The sequence below is a fragment of the Caretta caretta genome, chromosome 17 (genome assembly GCF_965140235.1).
Source record: "Caretta caretta isolate rCarCar2 chromosome 17, rCarCar1.hap1, whole genome shotgun sequence".
NCBI classification, from domain to species: Eukaryota; Metazoa; Chordata; order Testudines; family Cheloniidae; genus Caretta; species Caretta caretta.
The window spans coordinates 18,497,850-18,517,820 of NC_134222.1; the positions used below are offsets into that span (position 1 = coordinate 18,497,850).

At 43.6% G+C, this 19,971-nt stretch overlaps 1 protein-coding gene across 3 annotated transcripts in view; it reads left to right on the forward strand.

The window, feature by feature from the left end:
* COL26A1 (collagen type XXVI alpha 1 chain) overlaps positions 1 to 19,971 on the forward strand; it is a 218,325-nt gene that overhangs the window by 157,052 nt on the left and 41,302 nt on the right. For all 3 annotated transcript variants that reach the window (XM_048824217.2, XM_048824218.2, XM_048824215.2), the window contains exons 4-5: positions 6,018 to 6,079; positions 19,160 to 19,313. In XM_048824217.2, coding sequence (XP_048680174.2) covers positions 6,018 to 6,079; positions 19,160 to 19,313 — 216 coding nt within the window. The remainder of the gene's footprint in view (positions 1 to 6,017; positions 6,080 to 19,159; positions 19,314 to 19,971) is intronic.

Sequence of the window (19,971 nt, forward strand, 5' to 3'; positions counted from 1 at the left end):
AACTGTGTATGGACACACACAGGCTGAAAGGGTCAAATCAGATAAATTAAAAAGAGGAGGGGAAGGGCCCTTTATTCATCTACTCCCTGTTGTAGGCCACCTAGGCAGGCATGGTGGGGATGCATGTTTATATTCCCATTGAAACTGTTGACTGTGTCTGAAAAAGCATGACTGGGAATGCTATTGGCTAGACAGTGGGGAAAACATATTATATTAAGGAAGTTTATGTCCCAGTAGTTTGTCTTAAGGGAGATCTGTCATTTTAGATCTAGCAGGTTTTAGGCTGGAGGTGATAATAGAAGGCAATAACTCAACAAAGAGCTATGGTTTAGCAGGGAGATTACAAAGGTACCATTGTTACTTCAAGGAATAACCATCTAGTGGTTTGCCACTGGACTGTAGCAGACGTGGGGATGTCTCTTTCAGTTCTCATTCCCCATCCACTCACCAGGGAGGGAGGGCAACGTGTATACATGTCCATTCTAATGGAGTAAGTTCTGCTCTCGCATCATTTGGCTGCTGCAAATTTGAATAATGGGACTTTCAGGCTTACACATATTAAAAGGGTTGCTTCTGCTTCCAGAAGAGTACAGTTCCAGTTCCAGTTTCCAATCTCTTTTACACCAGTGTAAACACTTGAGTGACTTGACTGGAGTCCCTCCAGATTTGTACCAGTGTAATTCTGCGTAGGAACTGTTCCGTATTCTTACTGGAGATTTGAAGAAAGGAGTTTGTCCTGTTGACTAACAGGAGCATTATTTCTTCCACTTCATTTGGAAATGGAAATTCTCTTAAACCTCTTAATAATGGGCATTTTATCTTTTACTACCATCTTTATAAATCCCAATGCCCCAAATAAGAACAGCTTTATTTGTTGAAAGTGTAAGATTATTAAGGCTGATCACACACCAGCTGTGGTCTGAATCAAAGCACTTAATAATCATTTCATACTGTAGTAAAAGCCAGTGGAGTCCTGGTTCTATTCCCAGACCTGTTCACACTGACACTCTGGGGCCTGCCAGTGGCTCAGGCTTGCCATCTCTAAATTGGGGATAATTATTTTTTCCATCTTTTGGAGAGCACTGAGAGAGCTATGAAAAGCGCAGTGTACATGATGAGTATAATTATCTAGAGACAAATCCTTACTCATGGAAGTAGTACAACTGAAGCCAAGAGACTAATTATGTGAACAGGAATACTTTGCACTTGCAGAGCACTTTCCATCCACAGGTTTTAAAGCACTTTAGAAAGGGAGGCCAGTATCATTACCCTGATTTTACAGATGGTGAAATGGAGGCACAGAGATGGGAAGTGACTTCGCCAGGGCCCTACAAAAGACTGGAGACAGGTTGGGAACTGCCTAAGTCTCCCAGCACCTCTCTCCTGCCCCGACTAGTGTGCAGTGCACTGGACCATACTGACATTTTGGAAACCAAAGTCTGCAACTTTGGAGCTGCTGCTTGTTGAGAGATAGAATCCTCTTATTTCCTGTTCTCTCAAGACTATTTGTTTTCAATGAAGAGTCCATGACTCTGGAATTTTCTCACACTCCATTTACTGTACCCCAAATATCCACTTTGGAGTAATCCTTCAGGGCAGAAACCTGGGGCCTTGATCCACTGACTTTAATGGACTTATGCCGATTTGCACTTGGCCTTTAGTGTCTGTGTCTGCGTGCATGCTGGAGGGACCAAAAACTGAGGCAGAGACACTGGGAAGTTTTCTTTTTGCACAGTTGTGGTCCCTTTTGTAATCACTGGCCTGACTGTCCTCTCTCTTCCACTGGTGTAAAGCGTGGGTTTAAACTGGTCATAACCGAGAGGGGTCCATTGTGTTTGCTTTTAGTGAGGTGAGGAGCTCTCCAATTTGCGGGGCTGGAAGCACTGAACAGTTAAAATGTGTATATTTTTAAATAATCATTATAAAATTATGCTGATGCTTATGCTGTCTGAGGTGTGTAAAGAGGGAATAGCAAACGCCACATGGCATAGCTCCATTGAAATTGAGAGAGAGACACCAATCTACACTAGCTGAAGGTCTGGCCCACACCCTTTTATCTAGGATCAAGTGTAGCAATCTTTTTAGATCAAAACCAGCAGGTTTATATCTTGCCCCAGGGGTACGGACTCTGTGATCTGTTACATTTCCGTTTCCTGAGAAATGCTGATCCTATCCTGCGTCTGATATGTTATGTCATTTCTTTCCATCATGTAGCATTATTTTGCACGCGCGTACATACGGTGAGGGGGGGGAGCGAATGGTGCATAAGGAGTGGGGTATTGGGATAAGAATGTTAAGACATTATGGAGACAGACTAGGTGTCATGGGATACTCTGCTACAGTATAATGTTCGTTATCTCAATCATTTATCCTCCCTCCTGGAATATTTCTAAAACAAATCCAACCATGTGTTTTGAAGTTGGGCTTCGTACAGCGAAATCACAACTCCTTACTCAAGATTTAGCTGAAAACCCCCCACACCTAATACACCAACTAGGAATACGAGGGAAATAAACGATGGTACTATGCTGCAACAGATGATGAATTTATGCAGACCTGGAAGGAGTCTCTTCAGGAATTCCAGTTCAGAGAGCATGTAAGATTTGCCTCAACACTGAATTCATTGTACGTGAAATGATGATGTGAAATCCTCCTAGCTGGTTTTAATAATGCAAAAGGCATTCTCTCTGATCAGAAAACTCGACCTTATGGGCTCCATTTTTGGATTCAATGAGTTTTTTGGATCAGACTCTCTAAATACTTAATTTCATAGTAAGTGGATACAGAAAATATGTATTCGCTTGATTCCTCCCGTTCCGCCTCCCCCAACCCATCCTAAGGACCGGATATAGTCCCCCGGTAGTAAACCTATTCAATATTAGACTAGAGTACTAGAAGCTGTCTTGCTGTTTTGTTTCATCTAAGTATGTTTTGAGTGTATGTGTAGTAATAATAATCCTTTGCATTTATCTAGCATTTCATTTTTTGAAAGCACGGTCTGTTTGTTGATGAACTAAACATCACTGCTTAGTTATAACACAAGGGTTTGCCATTTTGCATTTGTAGAACAATTTGCCTTTGCAGCATAAGTTGCTGCTTTGTGCATCCTGAGAAGTGGGTTGGAGATAAAGTTTGCACACAGATCTGAACTTTCGTACAGTTCAGGGGGTTCAGACCCATGTCGAGCTCCCTCTCAGCAACTTATGGCATAAGAGCTGCTGACCTTCCCTTGCTCCTTTGTAGGAACAGCTCAAGATCCTCTGCGCCAAAGTAAAGTAACTATTAAGTTTAACAAATAACACTGTATTCTTTGAGAACTACGTATTGTATTGTAAATCTTTCTTGATTTGTCCTGGTTTTCATTAATTAACATTACATTTCTTTGGTGGGTGCGTCGGTGGACGCAAACCATAACCAAATGCCTGCATGATCTTATTACTGTAACTCTTCTGCTTCCTCATCCCCATCCCACCATGTCGTTAATTATAATCACTCCTTGTGTCAGTTCGAAAATGAACCTCATGCCCAGCAAATAGACGTGCTAATGTGGAGTCAGAGAGTCTCCGTGAGCTCTGCACAAATATATTTAATTGCAGAATCAGGACTATAGTTTGTAAACTCCTCTGGCACAGATTATAAACCTGATTCTCCCCCATCAATTTGATCAAATTGAACCATGCACAGAGGGGCAGTATGAGCCCCATGTACCAGATGAATTTTCAGGTGGTACATCCATCTCCTCCTCCGCACAGGAGTGAATTTCAGACAGTACAAGTCAGTCCCACGGAAATCAATGGGAGTTAATAGTATCTTTGGGCAGGGAAAGGGGAGAATAGGGTTCCTTATTTTATTTGTTCTGTAATGCATCTGGTAACCTTTTTGGCTCTGTGAAATGATGGGTTTGTTCAATTGTTTCTTCCTGTGTGGATGAGCAAGATAAAAAGCATGTAGCCAATCTACACACAGATCATTCCTGCTTTACACACCACAAACAGTTCCGAACCAAACAAGCCTTGCCCGTTCTGTTCCATTTTGTGATAACACATTTAAGGCATTCACATATGCATGAGCCAGTTTGTGCCAGGAAAAAAGTCAGATGTTCAGTTGGCAGGTGGCTGTTAGAAATGAAGGGGCCAATGGGAGTTTAAACAGCTTTAAAAATCCCACTGCAGAATTTCAGTGGCACTAATAGACCAAAGAGGAAGAACTTCTTAGGAAGTGCGTTTGGAGATTCATTGCTCTTAGGACCTGCTGCATCTGCTTAGATTGTAAGCTCTTTGGAGCAGGGACCAGTTTTTGTTCTGTGTTGTATACAGCACCTACTACAGGGGGGTTCTGCTCCATAGCTGAGGTTTCTCCATGCTACCATACAAGTAATTAATAACAATAATAATCCAGGTTTCAGAGTAGCAGCCGTGTTAGTCTGTATCCACAAAAATAAAAGGAGTACTTGTGTCATCTTGGAGACTAACAAATTTATGGACATCAATGGATCAGGCCCTCAGTGAGCCGAAAACGGCAGATTTATTTCTGTATTTGTTTTGGAATGAGGGATGTGAGAGTAGCAACTGATTCATAACGAGGTACAGTAACCAGTTGATTATCTATAATATTCCACATTGCTCGGCTCACTTTTTCCTTTTAAAACTGCTACATTGTAGAAGCTGACACATGTGAATGAGCTAATCTGTTCTCCAGAGGGATTGGGAGACTTTCTAGTAGCCTGTAATGTAAAACACAGAGTTGCTGCCAACTTCTGGGAAAGTGGGTGATGGAGGTTAAAACCCTGACCAAAGACACTCTCAGCTGAAGACGACCCCATGGATACAGCCTGAAACAATAGCTCTGAGAGTGAACTGCTTTGTTCATCTCGGTGGGTTGTTCTCATTTGCCCCACCCCCCATTTAGTACGCCTGCTCACACAGGGTCTGGGAGAAGACCTCCCCCATTCCCTACCCTATAGGGGCAGAGTCTCCCCAGATCCCAGTTCACCCAGGGGCGGGAGGGAGAGCCTTTATAGCACTTAAAATAGTCACCGTTTCAACAGAAAGCATTGTTCAGCAAAACACAACCAAAAATTCTAAGAAATTATTGAAATGAAAACTAGGGGTAAATGCAGTCACGAAGTTTAGATACGTGATGTTCTTTAGATCAGGCAATCATTTTAAATCACACTCGCAGCCCCTTATGTTTCTGTTTGTTCTTTAGAATGCACGCAGTAGAAAAGCTGGTGGTTGTCATCAAGTGCTTAGTGGCTCCTATACAGTAAAGTGAGATATGAATCACTTTGTGAGTGCTACCTAGGGCTGCTTCAGATCTGGTGCCTGACCCAGCACCTGCTAAAGGCAATGAGAGTATTTCCATTGGCTTCATGGACTTCGAACTAGGCCCCTTGTAGGCACAGATGAGTGTGTGTGTACATACAGTGGTCACACTTTTTCACAGATGCCAAAAGTTAATCTGGTGCGTCTCCCCCATGCTGAGGCTGGATTTCTTCCAGGTGGAAGGGGATTCCCTATACTTAAAACGGGGGAATGCCCCTAAAATCATCCATCTCTCTCAGAACAGAAGCAGCTTTTGAAGTGTGAGCGGTGCACGCTTGCAACGCTGTAGATATTTGATAGCTGCAGGGGGTGTATGTATTCTATGTGCAGGTGCCAGCCATGTGATACATTGTGAAGCCATGTGACTATTGATCATGCATCATTGACCTCCTCATCTACAGTCTGCCTATTGCTACATCTCAGGAACTCATTCGAACATTCCACACCTCTTAGCAGCTTCAGAACTTACGTAGATTTCGTTTACATTTCGCATGGCTGTGGCCCCGAACTTGTGCCTTGGTGTTTAATATTTAATTTTTTTTTTTTTTTTGGTCTATAATTGCCCCATAAGCATTATTTCTTAGTCTTGTGAAATCCACATGTTTGCATGGATACAGCGTGAGGGGACACTGCAGATTTAGAGCTGTTCAAATAAATTAATAAAACACTTGTTGTACCCCTTCTCTTTTCTAGAATGCATGAACTGCACAAGACTAACTGATATGACTGAGAGGCTAAACACTCTGGAAGCCAAGGTAAGCACATGGAACATGTTTGAAAGGAAAAAATAGTGACTTTAGTGCTGGGGAGAGGTGCTGAAAGGACAATTCACCAAACAGGTGCAGCATGAGCAAAAACAACGCATACATTACTTCACCAAACTACCCCACTCATATTGCGCAGCCCGGTTCAGTAATGGCCACCTCTTAGAGTACGTCTACACTGCCATTTGGACAGTAAGTGTAGGCATACCCGAGCTAGCTCACTAAAAATATGGGTAGCTGCAGCACTGTTGCTTGCAGCAAGAAGCTTGGTCAAAGCTAGTTTGGGCATGCCTACCCATGCTGCAGTTGCATTTCCCTATTGCTAGGCAGACATACCTTCTGATGGGAGGTTCCTTCAGTTTCCATTGTTTAGTGTCTCTGCTGAGGCTGATAACAAGGGGACCAATTAGTGCCCCGTGTGCGGGTGGTGCTGGGTTTATATATATATTTTTTGCCATGTAGACACTTGCCACTAGAACAGAACCAAAGATCAGCTGATGTAATCAGACTGGTATGTGATACCATTAAGGACAAAAAGCCTAAAGCAAACTTCCACATTCAACCCACAGTCGGACTGTGGCTGTATTTGTAAACGATGGTTAATGTTAGCAGCTCATTACTCTTGACAGCAGCTCATTACTCTTGATCAGAAAGTGTCCATCTGAACCCCTAGGGTTTTATTCATTCTTCTTTTCAAGAAGTATGAGGGCAAATTTATACTGGATTCAGCTCTGTAACAATGGGATGTAAATCAGCAGTGAATTTAACCTCTGAAGGCAAATAGGTTCTGAGTGTGAGTTCCAATATTAAAACACACAGAAGAAACTCCATCCATACAGACAGGTTTCAGAGGAACAGCCGTGTTAGTCTGTATTCGCAAAAAGAAAAGGAGTACTTGTGGCACCTTAGAGACTAACCAATTTATTTGAGCATGAGCTTTCGTGAGCTACAGCTCACTTCATCAGATGTTTACCGTGGAAACTGCAGCAGACTTTATATACACACAGAGAATATGAAACAATACCTCCTCCCACCCCACTGTCCTGCTGGTAATAGCTTGTCTAAAATGATCAACAGGTGGGCCATTTCCAGCACAAATCCAGGTTTTCTCACCCTCCACCCCCCCACACAAATTCACTCTCCTGCTGGTGCTAGCCCATCCAAAGTGACAACTCTTTACATAATCAAGTCGGGCTATTTCCTGCATAGATCAAGGTTTTCTCACATCCCCTGTGTATGGGGGTGGGGGGGATGTGAGAAACTTGCTGAGGGTGCAGTCCACACCATCCTCCAGATCATTTATGAAGATACCCACCAAGCATCATAAAAATAGCTCCCATAAGCAGAGTCAGTTAATTCCCTTTGATCTTTGGTTCTTTCTGTGACAGCCCATTCCTATTTGTTAGATATAGTGCTTGATCTCCCTAATGCTTGTGTAGCTAATGGTTATCAGTGATCTGTCATAGGAATTTAGGGAATCTCCCGGGTGGCGGGGGAGGAGGATGGGATGGTTTTGCGGACAACACATGATTTGCTGATAACTGGGGAATTGTGTCTGAGGTGAAGTGAAGTGAAATGAGCGACGCTTTCTGGAACTCCCTCAAAGATATGTGGGGTTGTATTTCACCATGAGGAAAATAAGAAAAACATTCCAGGGAGTTGAATTCCTCAAGTGAAAACAATGGTCATGGTGTAAGGGAAGATTCTGTTTTCGATTCAAAGATGAGCTGAATAATTGTTTTTGAAGCAGTAAGTCCAGGCAGGCTGTGCGTTCCCTGGCAGTGAAGAGCAGGAGGTGTTATAAGAGGAAAGATGACTCTCCTCTTTTAACTACCCACAATGGGTGTGATTTAAAGCTCAGGGAAACCCAAGTGACAGACGCCCATTGACTTTGTCTGGCTGTTGCAACCAGCACTGTCAGCAGTTCGTATGCCTCACTCACCAGAAAATGAAAATCTAGGACTCACTTAAGGCACTTGCAGCGAAAGCACCATTAGATTAGTAAGGAAGGTGCCGTGCCTGAGGAGAGGTGGTTTGTGCAATTATGCTTGCATAGGCTTATGGACTGAATGAGCCTGGTGCTGGGCTCAGTTAAACTACTGTAAATCAAAGGAGGAGTTGGGTGCCTAAGTCCCTTAGGATCCTTTGGAAGTCCCAAGCCAAGAGTGCAACTGCATTGGAGTCGATGTTGATAGGCAGATGTGAAACTGGATTAAGACAGAGGAGTGCCCTTCGTGGACAATGGTGGCAGTGAGTTCACATGTAGCAGCACTAACAGCTCAGTGCACAGATGTTTCGTAAGTGCTGGCAGCAGCATTGTATTTGCCTCCTGCATGAGAGCACTAATGAGAGAAGGAGCTGCCGGGGTCCCTTTCCACCCCTTGTAAGCTTGGCTGTAATTTGTCTATAGATGGACAAAACTGCCATGCTGTCCCATTAAAGAACTCTTGGATTTGCAGCCTTCAGGTTGTGACCTGAACTGAAGTTAAGAGGGATGAGTTGAGATTTCGGCCAGAGAACATAGCATGCTAGTGGCTAGCCCTGTGGATCGTCTGACATTGTTAGCATGGAGGTGGATGCATGAGAAGTCCAGTGCCAAGATGTAGCCTGCGTCCCATTTAGAAGGTAATCAAAGGATTTTGGTAATATCTGAATCCCAACCAAAACCATCAGAAGAACACCCCTCTTCCCTTTCCCTCTTGAGTGCTGAGTTTTGGATAGCTCAGAGTCATAGATAATTAAACAACAGCCTCCTGCCAAAAGAACTGCATTCTTGCTTTGGAATCTTGAGGAAAGCTGTGGCCTTCCAAGTCTCCAAATAGCTGGACAGTCTGTTGAATAAACAGAAAGAACAAAAGACTTGACTAGCTGGAGGAGTTGGTGACATTTCGGCAGCGTTGATTCGTCTCAGCTCAGTTGATCCTGGGCATCACACATGGCATCTTTGTGTATTGTGCTACAGTGTTTTGCAGTCCCTGGCACCTTGTAATGCTGAGCAAACGCTGTCTCTCAAGGCTCCTCTAGCCTGGAAGAGGAGCGCGGTCATTCTCTATTTTAGCCGCATGATTTTAAAGTGAGCATTCACTTGTGACATCTCTTCACATTGGTTGGAAGACTTGAGTTTTCAACACAGCTCTCCTGTAACTAGATCTTAACGCAGTTACATTTTACTGGATTGTGAAAGCAAAGGAAACCTGGGTACTTTGGACACTTTGGAGAGACTATTTATTTTATGTGAATGGTTTCTTTCAGATTTTTCACCATTTCACCACAATGACAGCTTGAAGCAACGTTGCCATGTATTGATGTAACGCAATGGCCTTGTGTTAAAATATTACATTCCATCATGACACAACAGGAAAATGGCTGAAGGAAACCCCATCCCAATTGCAAAGGGAGACAGAGAAATTGGGAATAAACCTGGATTTTGGTTAATCTCTGTGAATGTTATTCCTTTGCTCTTTGCATCTGTTCACTCTCCAGGAGTGGTGATTTGGCACCTAATCCACCTACCATGGGCCCAATTCTGCTTTTACTTATGCTGATTTTACACCAGTTTAACTTCATCGATTTCAGTGGCATTATTCCAGATTTGCACTGCTAGGAGAGCAGAATCACGTTGTGTGTGTGGGGCCTGATCCAAAGCCTCTTGAAGTCAGTGGATGGGTCCCCATCGGGTCCAGCACTAGATAAAGGAAGAAGTTGAGAAGAAACTATTCTGGAGAGAGCCAAGAGATGCTGTGTGTCAACACAGACAGCACTGCAAAAGGTCACTTGACCAGCACTGCAAAAAATAGAAGTCTTTTGGCAGCAGGCTTTTAATAGTGGAATGATGCAGAAGTCTGAGCTAGTCTGAGTTTTGCTATGTACTCCTGAAAAGGGTTTGCAAAAGATGAGGCTAAAATTGCGACTTTTTATACTCCTATGAATAGGGCTCGGCCAGTTATCTTCCTTGACTTGACCCCGCTCTTCCTTTTAGAGATGGCAGAACTGAATCAGAAGAAGTAAAAACCTCTCCGAATCTCCATTCCCTGCTGCATCTGAAGTGAACTTCGGTTGTGATTCAGAAAAATTGGGCTTAACTGTTTATTTTTGTGTCCCTCTGAACTTGGTTTTGGCTGGAAACAGAAGCACCCAAGTACTACAAAAGAGGCTGCAGTCACTGTATTTTTGGCTAGTGCAGAGGCAGAGGTAACAGGACATCTCTCAAAAGGCTGTTCTGAGATTTTTAGCTTGATTTGAGTGATCTTTTGGGCTTGGGTGGCTTGGCATGACAGCCGGACTTCTGTTTTAGCCTCAGGCTTAAGGGAGATTAGCTTAGTGCTCCGGGAGGAGGGAACTGTCCGGGACTAGGCTGAGATCTGGAATTTATCTGCTGCCTTGCTTTTCCTCCTATATTCAGCCCAGATCTTCTCTTCCTCACCCCTGACTTGGCTTGCAGTGTAGGAGAGCTGCTTATTGTCGGTATGCCCGTCTCACCCATGATTAGTGCTCCCTTGTGTGTGTGAAACAGAGAGCTCCCCTGTCCAGCATTTGGCTCCCTTCTCTAGCCATGCATCCCTGGCAGAGAAGAGCAATGAGGATCCGAGTGACTCCTGGAGAGGAGTGGGCTGGTGATGTGGACACACCCACACCACTGACAGGACCTGGATAAGCTGCGGGCAGCAATTCCTCTGTCAGTCACACCTCCTTCTCTTTCCTCCACTTCCCACCATGCTTCACGCTTCTCTTCCCATGCCCGCCTCTCGTTTCATCTTCCTCTTTCCCCACTCCCCTGAGGTCCCCAGAAATCTCACTGGCACTGGCTTTGCGGAGCTCCCTCTGACGCTCCGATTCCTTCTCTTCCCTCGCTTTTCCACGGCCTGCATAGCACATGAAACATGAGTGGAAGCACAACTGGGTGCCAGGCAAAGCAGAAGTCACCAACAACCGAACCATGCAAGAAAATATCATGAGTTGGAAAGCAGAGGGAGTTGCCAGAGCCAGTGTGGGAGAGAAGACACACACTGGGCAGCAAAAAGGTCCCTGTGACCTGACTCCTCTCTTTCAGACTTCTCTGGAACAAATGGGGAATTTCCTAACTCTTTGGAGGTCACTTACCGCTAACTGCAGCATTTGCAAGGTGGGCGACATCTCCTCAGGAGGAGGAATCCCCTTCCACAGCCTTAACTCTGATACGGAAGATGGCTAGATCTCCAAGCAGCTTTAGAAGTTACTCCATTGCTGTGTATATGCTATAGCTGAAGGACTTGTGTGTGTGTGTGTGTGCGCTGAAAACTTGGGGATAATTAATTAGGTTATTTGTGACAAACCAAAATCAACACACATGTGGGCGTTGCATTGGCGCAAGGGAGGCACTTGCAATGAAACAATGACTGTAAATCAAGTAAAGGTCACTCATGAATAACTGCCGATTTTGGTTCCCGGTAGAGTTCCAGCACAGCATGGCTGCGGTGAGCTCATGGAATAGGAATGGATAAGATCAGCTGTCTCAAATTGGCCGGTGCTTCGGAGACCAAAGGGGTGAGGCCTCTGACCTCTCCTGTCTCTAATTTGTGTAAATGGCCAAGATGTGGAGAGCCAAGGTCAAGGTCAAATGGCTAATGCAAGATGGCTTTGAATGCTTTGGGTAGTTGGGTGGATGCTGATTGGACGGGCTGTGATGGTCACCACTAATGTGCTAGTCCCATGAGCAAGAAAACACTTCCTTTAGCATGTCCGGGTACTGGGGAGACGCCACAGAAAAGCCCAGCAGGGCATGATGGGTATGGAAAGCTGGTTTATTCCCCACTCCCTCTATTTATCAGACAGTAAGTGAAGGGACTTGTGGTCAGCAGTACAGCAAAGTTCTGTGGGTCTGCAGAACCTATAAAAGGGGGATGTAACGAAAGTTTATGCCATCTTTCACTTTGTAAGAGAGGCGTTCAATTCACCCAGCATGTTGGATTGACATTAGAGATTGCAAAAATATCCCACTGAATCTGTAATGAGGGATGTGTGGATTGGCATCAGGTGTAAATAACCAAGAAATAAACACAGGAGTCATTAAGGCAAAATGGTTAGATGCTATCTGAGGGTGAGAGCATGAGGTAGACTTCACTCGTTTTCTCAAAATGCCTTGTGCTCTCAGTGGCCTGGTCCAGAATTGTCACGTTTAGCACTGTGACCACGCAGAGGAAGAGTTGGGTAAAATGATGGAAAGTCGGGTTGCTCTCCCAGCTCTCCTGCTTCAGCTCTGATTTATGCTGTGTGCGGACTAGAGATGGGTGACCTCACTTTGCTTAACGCTTAGCCCACTCAAATGGAAGGCTGTTTGGCAGAGAGTATTAGAATGCTGGATTGGAACTCAGCACACCTGGGTTCTATTTCTTGTCTCTGCCACTGGCCTATTGGATGACCTTGGGCAAGTCATTTCCTCATCTGTAAAATGGGAATAATGCGTCTTACCTTCCTTTGCAAAGCACTTTGTGTTCTACTGATGAAAAACACTCTATAAGAGGTAGGTGGTATTCGTTTTTTTAATTATGTGTTGTAGGTTTGAAAGTTTGACTCGTGCTCAGGTATCGTGTTCCCGATCTGTTTATTGCCGATTAAAGAAAGGATCCTGGGAAGAGGAGAAAAAACAGGCGGAAGGAGAATCAGAAAGGGGGCCAGGTGAATAATTTCAGAACGGGTGATGAAAGGGAGCGGAGAGGGGAGAAAATTCTAAAAAGCCCAGATGCTCTAGGCTTGGCTTAATTCACTCTTTATCTGGTTTTACACCATTGTGGGACCATTTGACCTCAGCGGAGGTACTCATTGGTATGAGACCAGATTCCAATTGTGCCCGACCAGCCTTTTGGGAGTGGGATTTCTTTTACCCCTAACGCATAGTACAGGCTTTCCACTAGCTAGAAAAACACAGAGCCGGAATTCTGCCATCAACTGTACCAATGTAAATCTTGATTAAATCTCTTAAGTCTAAAGGGTGTAAAACTGGAGTGAGTGAGAGCAGAATCCAGCTCTATGCAGTCTTATTGCCTCCTTTGAATACATTATTCTCTTTTTGTAAGGCATGCAGACAACTTACATCTGTATTATCACATAAAAAGGTCCCATTTGTTTTATTCTGCTATACACCCATATCTTTTCACAAATTCTATCCAAGGGTTGCAGATAGTGTGATATTAATCTCATCTTTTGGTGATTGTTCAAATGCAATATTTGATCCGAGTCAATATAACCCATTCTTATCTCCTGACGCTACTTTTAAGAAGTCTGTGGCATTTCATGGTGATTTAAATGCAAAGAGATACATTACAAATCCTGTGTCTGACTGATTCATTGTGTGATTGATAAATGATCTGCATATTTTCTGCATGAAAACAGTCCTTGTAAGGCGATACCCTGCCCAGAAGTCTGCGAAAGGTTAAAGGAAATTTTTTAAACATGTATAGACTTTAGACCAATACACTGTTGTTTTTTTCTGCTACATGAAATCCACCCTATTTATTTAGAATATAATATCACACTCCACTTTTATAACCCTATCTTTTTTTAATTACTAGGTACAATTATGTGGAGCCATAGTAACAAAAAAACAATGACAATTACAATACAGATGTTAAAGTGCTCTTGACCTGTTCCGAGCGGGGATAGATTTAAGAAATGCATACGACAATTATGTTTTATGGGGTTCACCTCTTCCCTTGAAGGATATAAAATGAAACTAGCTCCCACTGTAACACAGCGGTAGTCATAAATACTAGAGATTGAATATCCCCATATAGTACTATAACCATGCTCACAAGTCCTCTAGAATGGAAAATCCTGTTCCTCTGTTGTATGGCAAGGATGCTTACAGGTAAAGTAGATTGGGTGCTATTGTTATTAAGTGCTGATGTTTCATGGATATTCCAGGTCTTGTATGTCACACACACTGGTGGTGAACATTTCATCATGTACCTGGTATGCCACCCCACAAAGAGGTGGTAAAGTAAATCCCTGAGATTCCCGTTGCCCGGGTCCAGATCCCACATTTCTATTTCTAACAATGCCGTGACTTTTAAGAATGTTTTAGGCAACTTTCCAGTCAGCAGTTCATTTAATATCTTGCCTATTGCTCCTAACAAGAATGAAAATCAGGATGGGGTTTAAAACCACCTTTGTACAAATCTTAAAATGGGAGCTTCTGAGGCTTCTGCAGCTCAATTAATGTAAAACAAATGTCCAGGAGGGTAAAGAACAATTTCATGACTAATTTTAACTAGGGACGGCCTGAACCAAAACCCAGTTCTGAACAACTCAAACTTTGGATCAAGAGCCATTTGTGCATGACACAACTGGCTCCTGTGGTCTTGCTAATGAGCAGAATTTATCCTCCAGATTGGGACAACTTGGGGAAGTTCAGATCTGGCCTACCTCTTATTCTCACGTACTACTATAATTAAGAATGACAGTGCAAAACCTCTCATCCTAAAGCCTAATAATTCCCAGCCCTCACTTCTTATAAATTTCAGGCTTGATGAGAAATCCTTTCCCTGAGCCTGTGACCCTCCGACTGTCCCATGTGGCTGGCAAATGTTGTGATTCACTTTCTGTAACCAGTCTTGCACTGTAAAATATCATCCCCCCCCATATGTGTATTAAAATTTCTCTAAAGTAACCTTAAACATTTCTATTCACCCACAACACACAACTTACTTTTGCCAAGGAAATGTGTGCCTAGGATGGTCGATGCTTTTGCAGGGCTGTTATATGGGAAATGAAAAACACCCAAGAATTATTTTAAGGCAGAGGAATATTTTCACAGACAAATTCCAGCTTGATTTAGATAAAAGGTGCCCTGGGAGGGATTTTCAAAGGCCGTTAGAGGAGTTAGGCACCTAAATCCTTTGACTATCCCAGCCCATGTGTGCAAATATTCACTCTAATCCCTGGGGTGAAATTCCAATGGAATTTCTCCTGATTTACATTGACGTAAGAGGAAAATCAGGCCCATTGACTTCAATGGAGTTACTCATGAGCTACATCATGCTAAGTAAGAGATGAATCAGGTTCTTATTGTGGCTCCTCTGTTGTGTCGCTTTCCTCTTAGTGGCAAACTGAGGCTAAAGGTCACACGGCAGTATGACCATTGAGAGTGCTGACACACCCTCCCAGCCTCACTTACCTGGTGTCAAATGTCATAGTGCAGACCTGATCACAAGCAGATATCTAAGGTCAGAGCCATTGCTGAGATCAGATGTTGCTTTCACAAGTCTGACATCTCACGGTGGCAGAGCTTGGGCACTGTGTTACTTTCTCGAAGGGTGACGCTAAATTGGGCAAAGAAGAACGCTGTGACTGGGGAGGTGGAAGCGAGATTATAGCTCTGGTATATTTTTATGGGGTGTTTTAAAATTATTGAGGCAAATCTGATTTCACTCTGAGCTCTGCAGTGAACTCTCAGCGTGGCATTTGAAGGATTACTGGATCCTTTCCACATGCAGTAGTTTAATGGACTCCAGTACCGGGCTTGAAGTGGTTCCCATCATATACAAGATTTACAGTTTGGTTCATTGGCATTCAGCACCCTCACTATACAAATTGTTCCAACATCCCTGTACAGAGTTATGTGAGATGTGGTGCTTTAGATTCACAGGGGTTAAGTGTCTCAGTCTAAACTTGGCTAGTTTCAAACCCCACTGAGCTTTGTCCGGTTTTGCACCCAAACCAGCTCATTAGCCCAAGTTTTATTCTGTTCTGACTTCCCCTCATGAAATACCATTGACTTTGTAGTAAACGGTATCCGTTCTGCCGGTCTTTTTTGAACCAGCGTATAGAATTTAATAGAGAATTATACCCCTGCTATAGAAGTTATAAAGTTAACCATATGCTTCAATGCTTTGCTGAACAGGGATAGACTTTACCTCATGGTTTGCTCATCGTTTGCCTGCGACCTGAGTTCAGGGTTCTGTCTCCCAAGAACAGCTAATGAGATTACAAATAATTGATGGGCAAGAAACCTTTTTCTTCAGAGCTGCCTTGGGTCAAAAGTTGCCATCAACTATTGTTCACGAAGTAATTTATCTTTTAAACCTGTAATGAAATCTGTGAAATTGTTTGTGATCATACTAATTATGTTGTCCCCTCAAGGGAAAGTCCTCTGGAACTTAATAGGCATGAAACCAGTAGGGTCCTATAGAAATCACTCTGGGCATCTACAGAATTTAATAGAAACTCATTGATATTCTTTAGAATTTTGAAACTGAGCTATGGAACTGAACAGAGAACTGTATCCTTGCTATAGAATTCCACGGGTTGGTTTCAAAATTCTATAGCAAGGACGCTATTCTCCATCAAATTCTGTACGACTTCCAGCTCAGCCCTATAGCTGGGTTAAAGATTTTTATATAGCTTACTACACCAAATATTTTGCTCAGTGAACATGACACAATCTGTCCAAGTTATTCAATGAGTACTACTCAACCGGCTCAAGTCTTTGCTATCTTACATTACAACTTTTTGGGACTTCTAAGCTGTTGAGTCCTCTGAGCCCAAACGAGTTTTGGAAAACGTACTTAGAACTACAGTGCCCGTCTTAGTGACTGTTAAGTGTAGGCAGTCAATGTGGAACAGTGTGTTCAGAATTATTGAGCTACGCACCTTAAATCCTTTACAGCATTTATCAGCAGAGCACTCATTTTAAAACATGTTGTTTTAATGCAAAAGACTCCATTGCCACTGTTCTGTGTTGATTATGTGGTAACACGTTTTTATTATCACCCACAAAAATGACTCAAAACTGTTCCATTCCAGACGTGAACTTTGGTAGAACTCAGTCAGCTCCGCTAATAATGCAATGGTACAGGGCCCTAGATGCCCCCACTTCACTGTGTTCTGCATACCCACCTAAAATTGTTGTTGTTATTGATTTAAATGTGTTCCTTTAACATAGCACCTCTAACAAGCGTCAGAGCACTTAGTTCGTGTAGAGATCGCATCATTTCCCCCAGTGCTGAAGTGCAGCCTCCTTTGTGTTGAGAGGTGGAAACAGATATAAATCAACGTTATCCAACAGTTTTGGAAAGGGAATTACTAGGATAAATGCTGATTCAGGAAAGCACTTAAGCATGTACTTAAATCACAAGTCAATGGGACTTGTGTGTGCTTAAATTATAGCACGTGCTTAAGTGTTTTTTTTTTCTAAATTGAGACCATAGTTCCTTCAAAACTGGAAAAAGAAAAGAATTGGATGGAAGAAAAAGAGTGCAACAGGCCCACTGAACTAAATTCACCCCAGGGCTAACATAACCACAGGCACTGGAGTTAAATTAGGGGTCAGTGTGGCCTCGTTTCTTGATGGTGGTTTCCTGCCTCCCTCTTCATCAACCTAATGTTCAGAAACCAAGACACCAGTCCCTGTGAATAATGACCTTGAAGTCAAGGAGGGCGTTCTGCTAGTTCATGCCAGCAGAGGTTCAGTTCTTTGCACTTAACCTAGCTCCCAGTTTAATTAGTCTCTGCTGTGCCCTTGTCAGGCTAATGTGTTCTGCAGAATGTTTGTCATTTCTGGCTTTGTCGCGTTATTGGCTCCCGCCATGCATTGTACTCAATAAATTATATACTCCATAATTTTTGGAAGTTTAAAAAAAAAAAAAGCATCATTCTTATTTATAAATTACACCATGACTTTATTATGTAAAAATCAACGCAGCACATAAAGGCTCAAAAATTCCTGATGATTTCGAGGCTAGCTTTGAGTCAAGTACTCCTTTTATTTTCTTGAGCTCTAAATCAGTGTGGGCATGTCTGCACAACCCAGGTCGACAAACTTGGGCTGGCAGAGCTCGTACCAGTGCTCTAAAAATAGCTGTGTAGACAGCGCTTTGAAAAGTTGTGGCTCGGGCTGGAGCTCATGCTCTGAAGCCTTGGGACACGGGGATGGGCAAGCCCAGCTAGCCCAAGTCTGGGAGGCTTGCTGTCACGGGCTGTGTAGACGTACCTTATGTGGTTAGGAGATGTACAAGGGAAAAATGTGGTGCTATAGGGAAGGGCCCTTACGTTGTTTTGCAGGACTTTTTCCAGGTCAGCACTGAGCCATTGCCCCAACATGGTATTTCAAAAGAAAATTCTGCTGGAGATATAATCTTGTGGATTGACCCCACCCACCCCTGTTTTTATGGGAAATTAGGTCCTGATTCTGCCAGATGCTAAGTGCGCTGAATTCCCACCGACTTTGTGGCCCTCCTCGTGGCCTCTGTTTATAGTGCCGTAGAGGAATACTAGTAATATTGTATTTACAGTGATGTTAGTGTACTTGGCACTGTATAATGCACAGAGGGAGATATGGCACTGGTCCCCTTTCCCAAGGAGTCTACATTCTAAATAGCCCAAACAGGTCAAACCCAGAAAACATCAGATTGTTAATTATTTGGAAGTGGCGTCCATTAACTCAAAGTTACAGCTGGCATTTTGCGTACTATGGCTTACTACTGAGCTGAGTGGTGTGGAGAAAAGAGGAAAAATTGCCACCGTTTTAAAAATTGTGTTCTCCCCAGCTCCCCCTGCACACACACCCCCTTTTTTTAAATTCCAAAATTGAGCTGTGTCTGAAAATCAGGGAAAATGTTGTCCAGATTCCCCTCTTCAACTTTCAAAATGTTGTCAGAATCTTGAAAATTGCAACCGGTGCCAGTTCTCAGGCCCCGAAATTCATTTCATACAGGCTGCCAAGCCTCCCTTCAGCATGGTGTTACTGACCTGAGCTGCATTTATACAAGTGACGTAGAGCGGTGAAAGGCTCCGTCCCCTAATACTAATGCCATTCACTGACAACATGTTGCTTTTCTCATTAAGGGCCCAATCCTGCATGATGCTCAGCACCTCCCTGCAAACACCTCAATACACTGTGCAGCCCACTGGGGTTCAGGGCACACAGTAGAGTCCCTGGAGTGCAGTAATTGAAACTCTAGTCACTTATAGACTTGACCCTGAGATTGCCCAGCACCTCCTATTGACCTCAGTGCTGAGTGCCTCTCGGAATCCAGCGTTCTGGAGTATGGAGCCATCTTGCCCAATTACGTTTTTCTTCCTGTGACTTGTGTTTAGATTCTTCTGCTCGAGTCTGCAGAGCGCACCCTCCCTTCAGAGAATGACCTGCCAATCACGAGGACGACAGCCACGTGGTATGATGAATTACTCCCAGATGCTATTCCCCTGGTAAATCCTGGGACTGTGTTGAGGAAGCCGGTGGGACCAGCTGGTAAGCATATAGCCAGGCATTAACTCTGACTGCCTTCTGTAGTGTCAGATGCCCAGTACAAATCCAATTGTGAGTTCTGCGTGATAACTAATGAATAAGTTGCTTCAGTGCAACGTGGTCTTAGAAACTGCCTTGGGGTTGAGCACATCCATGACTCAGAGTGAAATATTTCCTGTTCTTTCTAGCTATCGGGTCAGAGAGTGGGAGTTATAGGAAAAGGTTTTCAAATAGGCAGATGTAAGTTGCACCCATGACATTTGTGCCCATGTTTTTGAGCCTACAGGGAACTGCAAGTACCAGTCCCAGCACTTGTGCCTCCCGCTACCTTAGGGCAGTTGCAGACTGGGGGGTTATTGGCCCAGGTCCTCAGAGTTGCATCTGCAGTTATCTTTGCACCCGCAGCAAAGCAGTGGGAGCTTCAGCCTGGCTGAAAATATACATTACAAAGAGAAAACAAACCCCACAGAGATGTGTTTTCAGAAGTCTCAGCCTAACTTGGAGGGATGGAATAGAACCAGTGATGGTGAGATCTGGAGCCACACTTCCCCAGTGCTGGAGGCTATTCAAATCTGGGAGTTTGATTTGATCTGCCATAGCTGCAAGGACCATTTGTGAATCTTATCTTCCCCAGAGCTCAGGGTGAGTGAGGGGTTTGCTT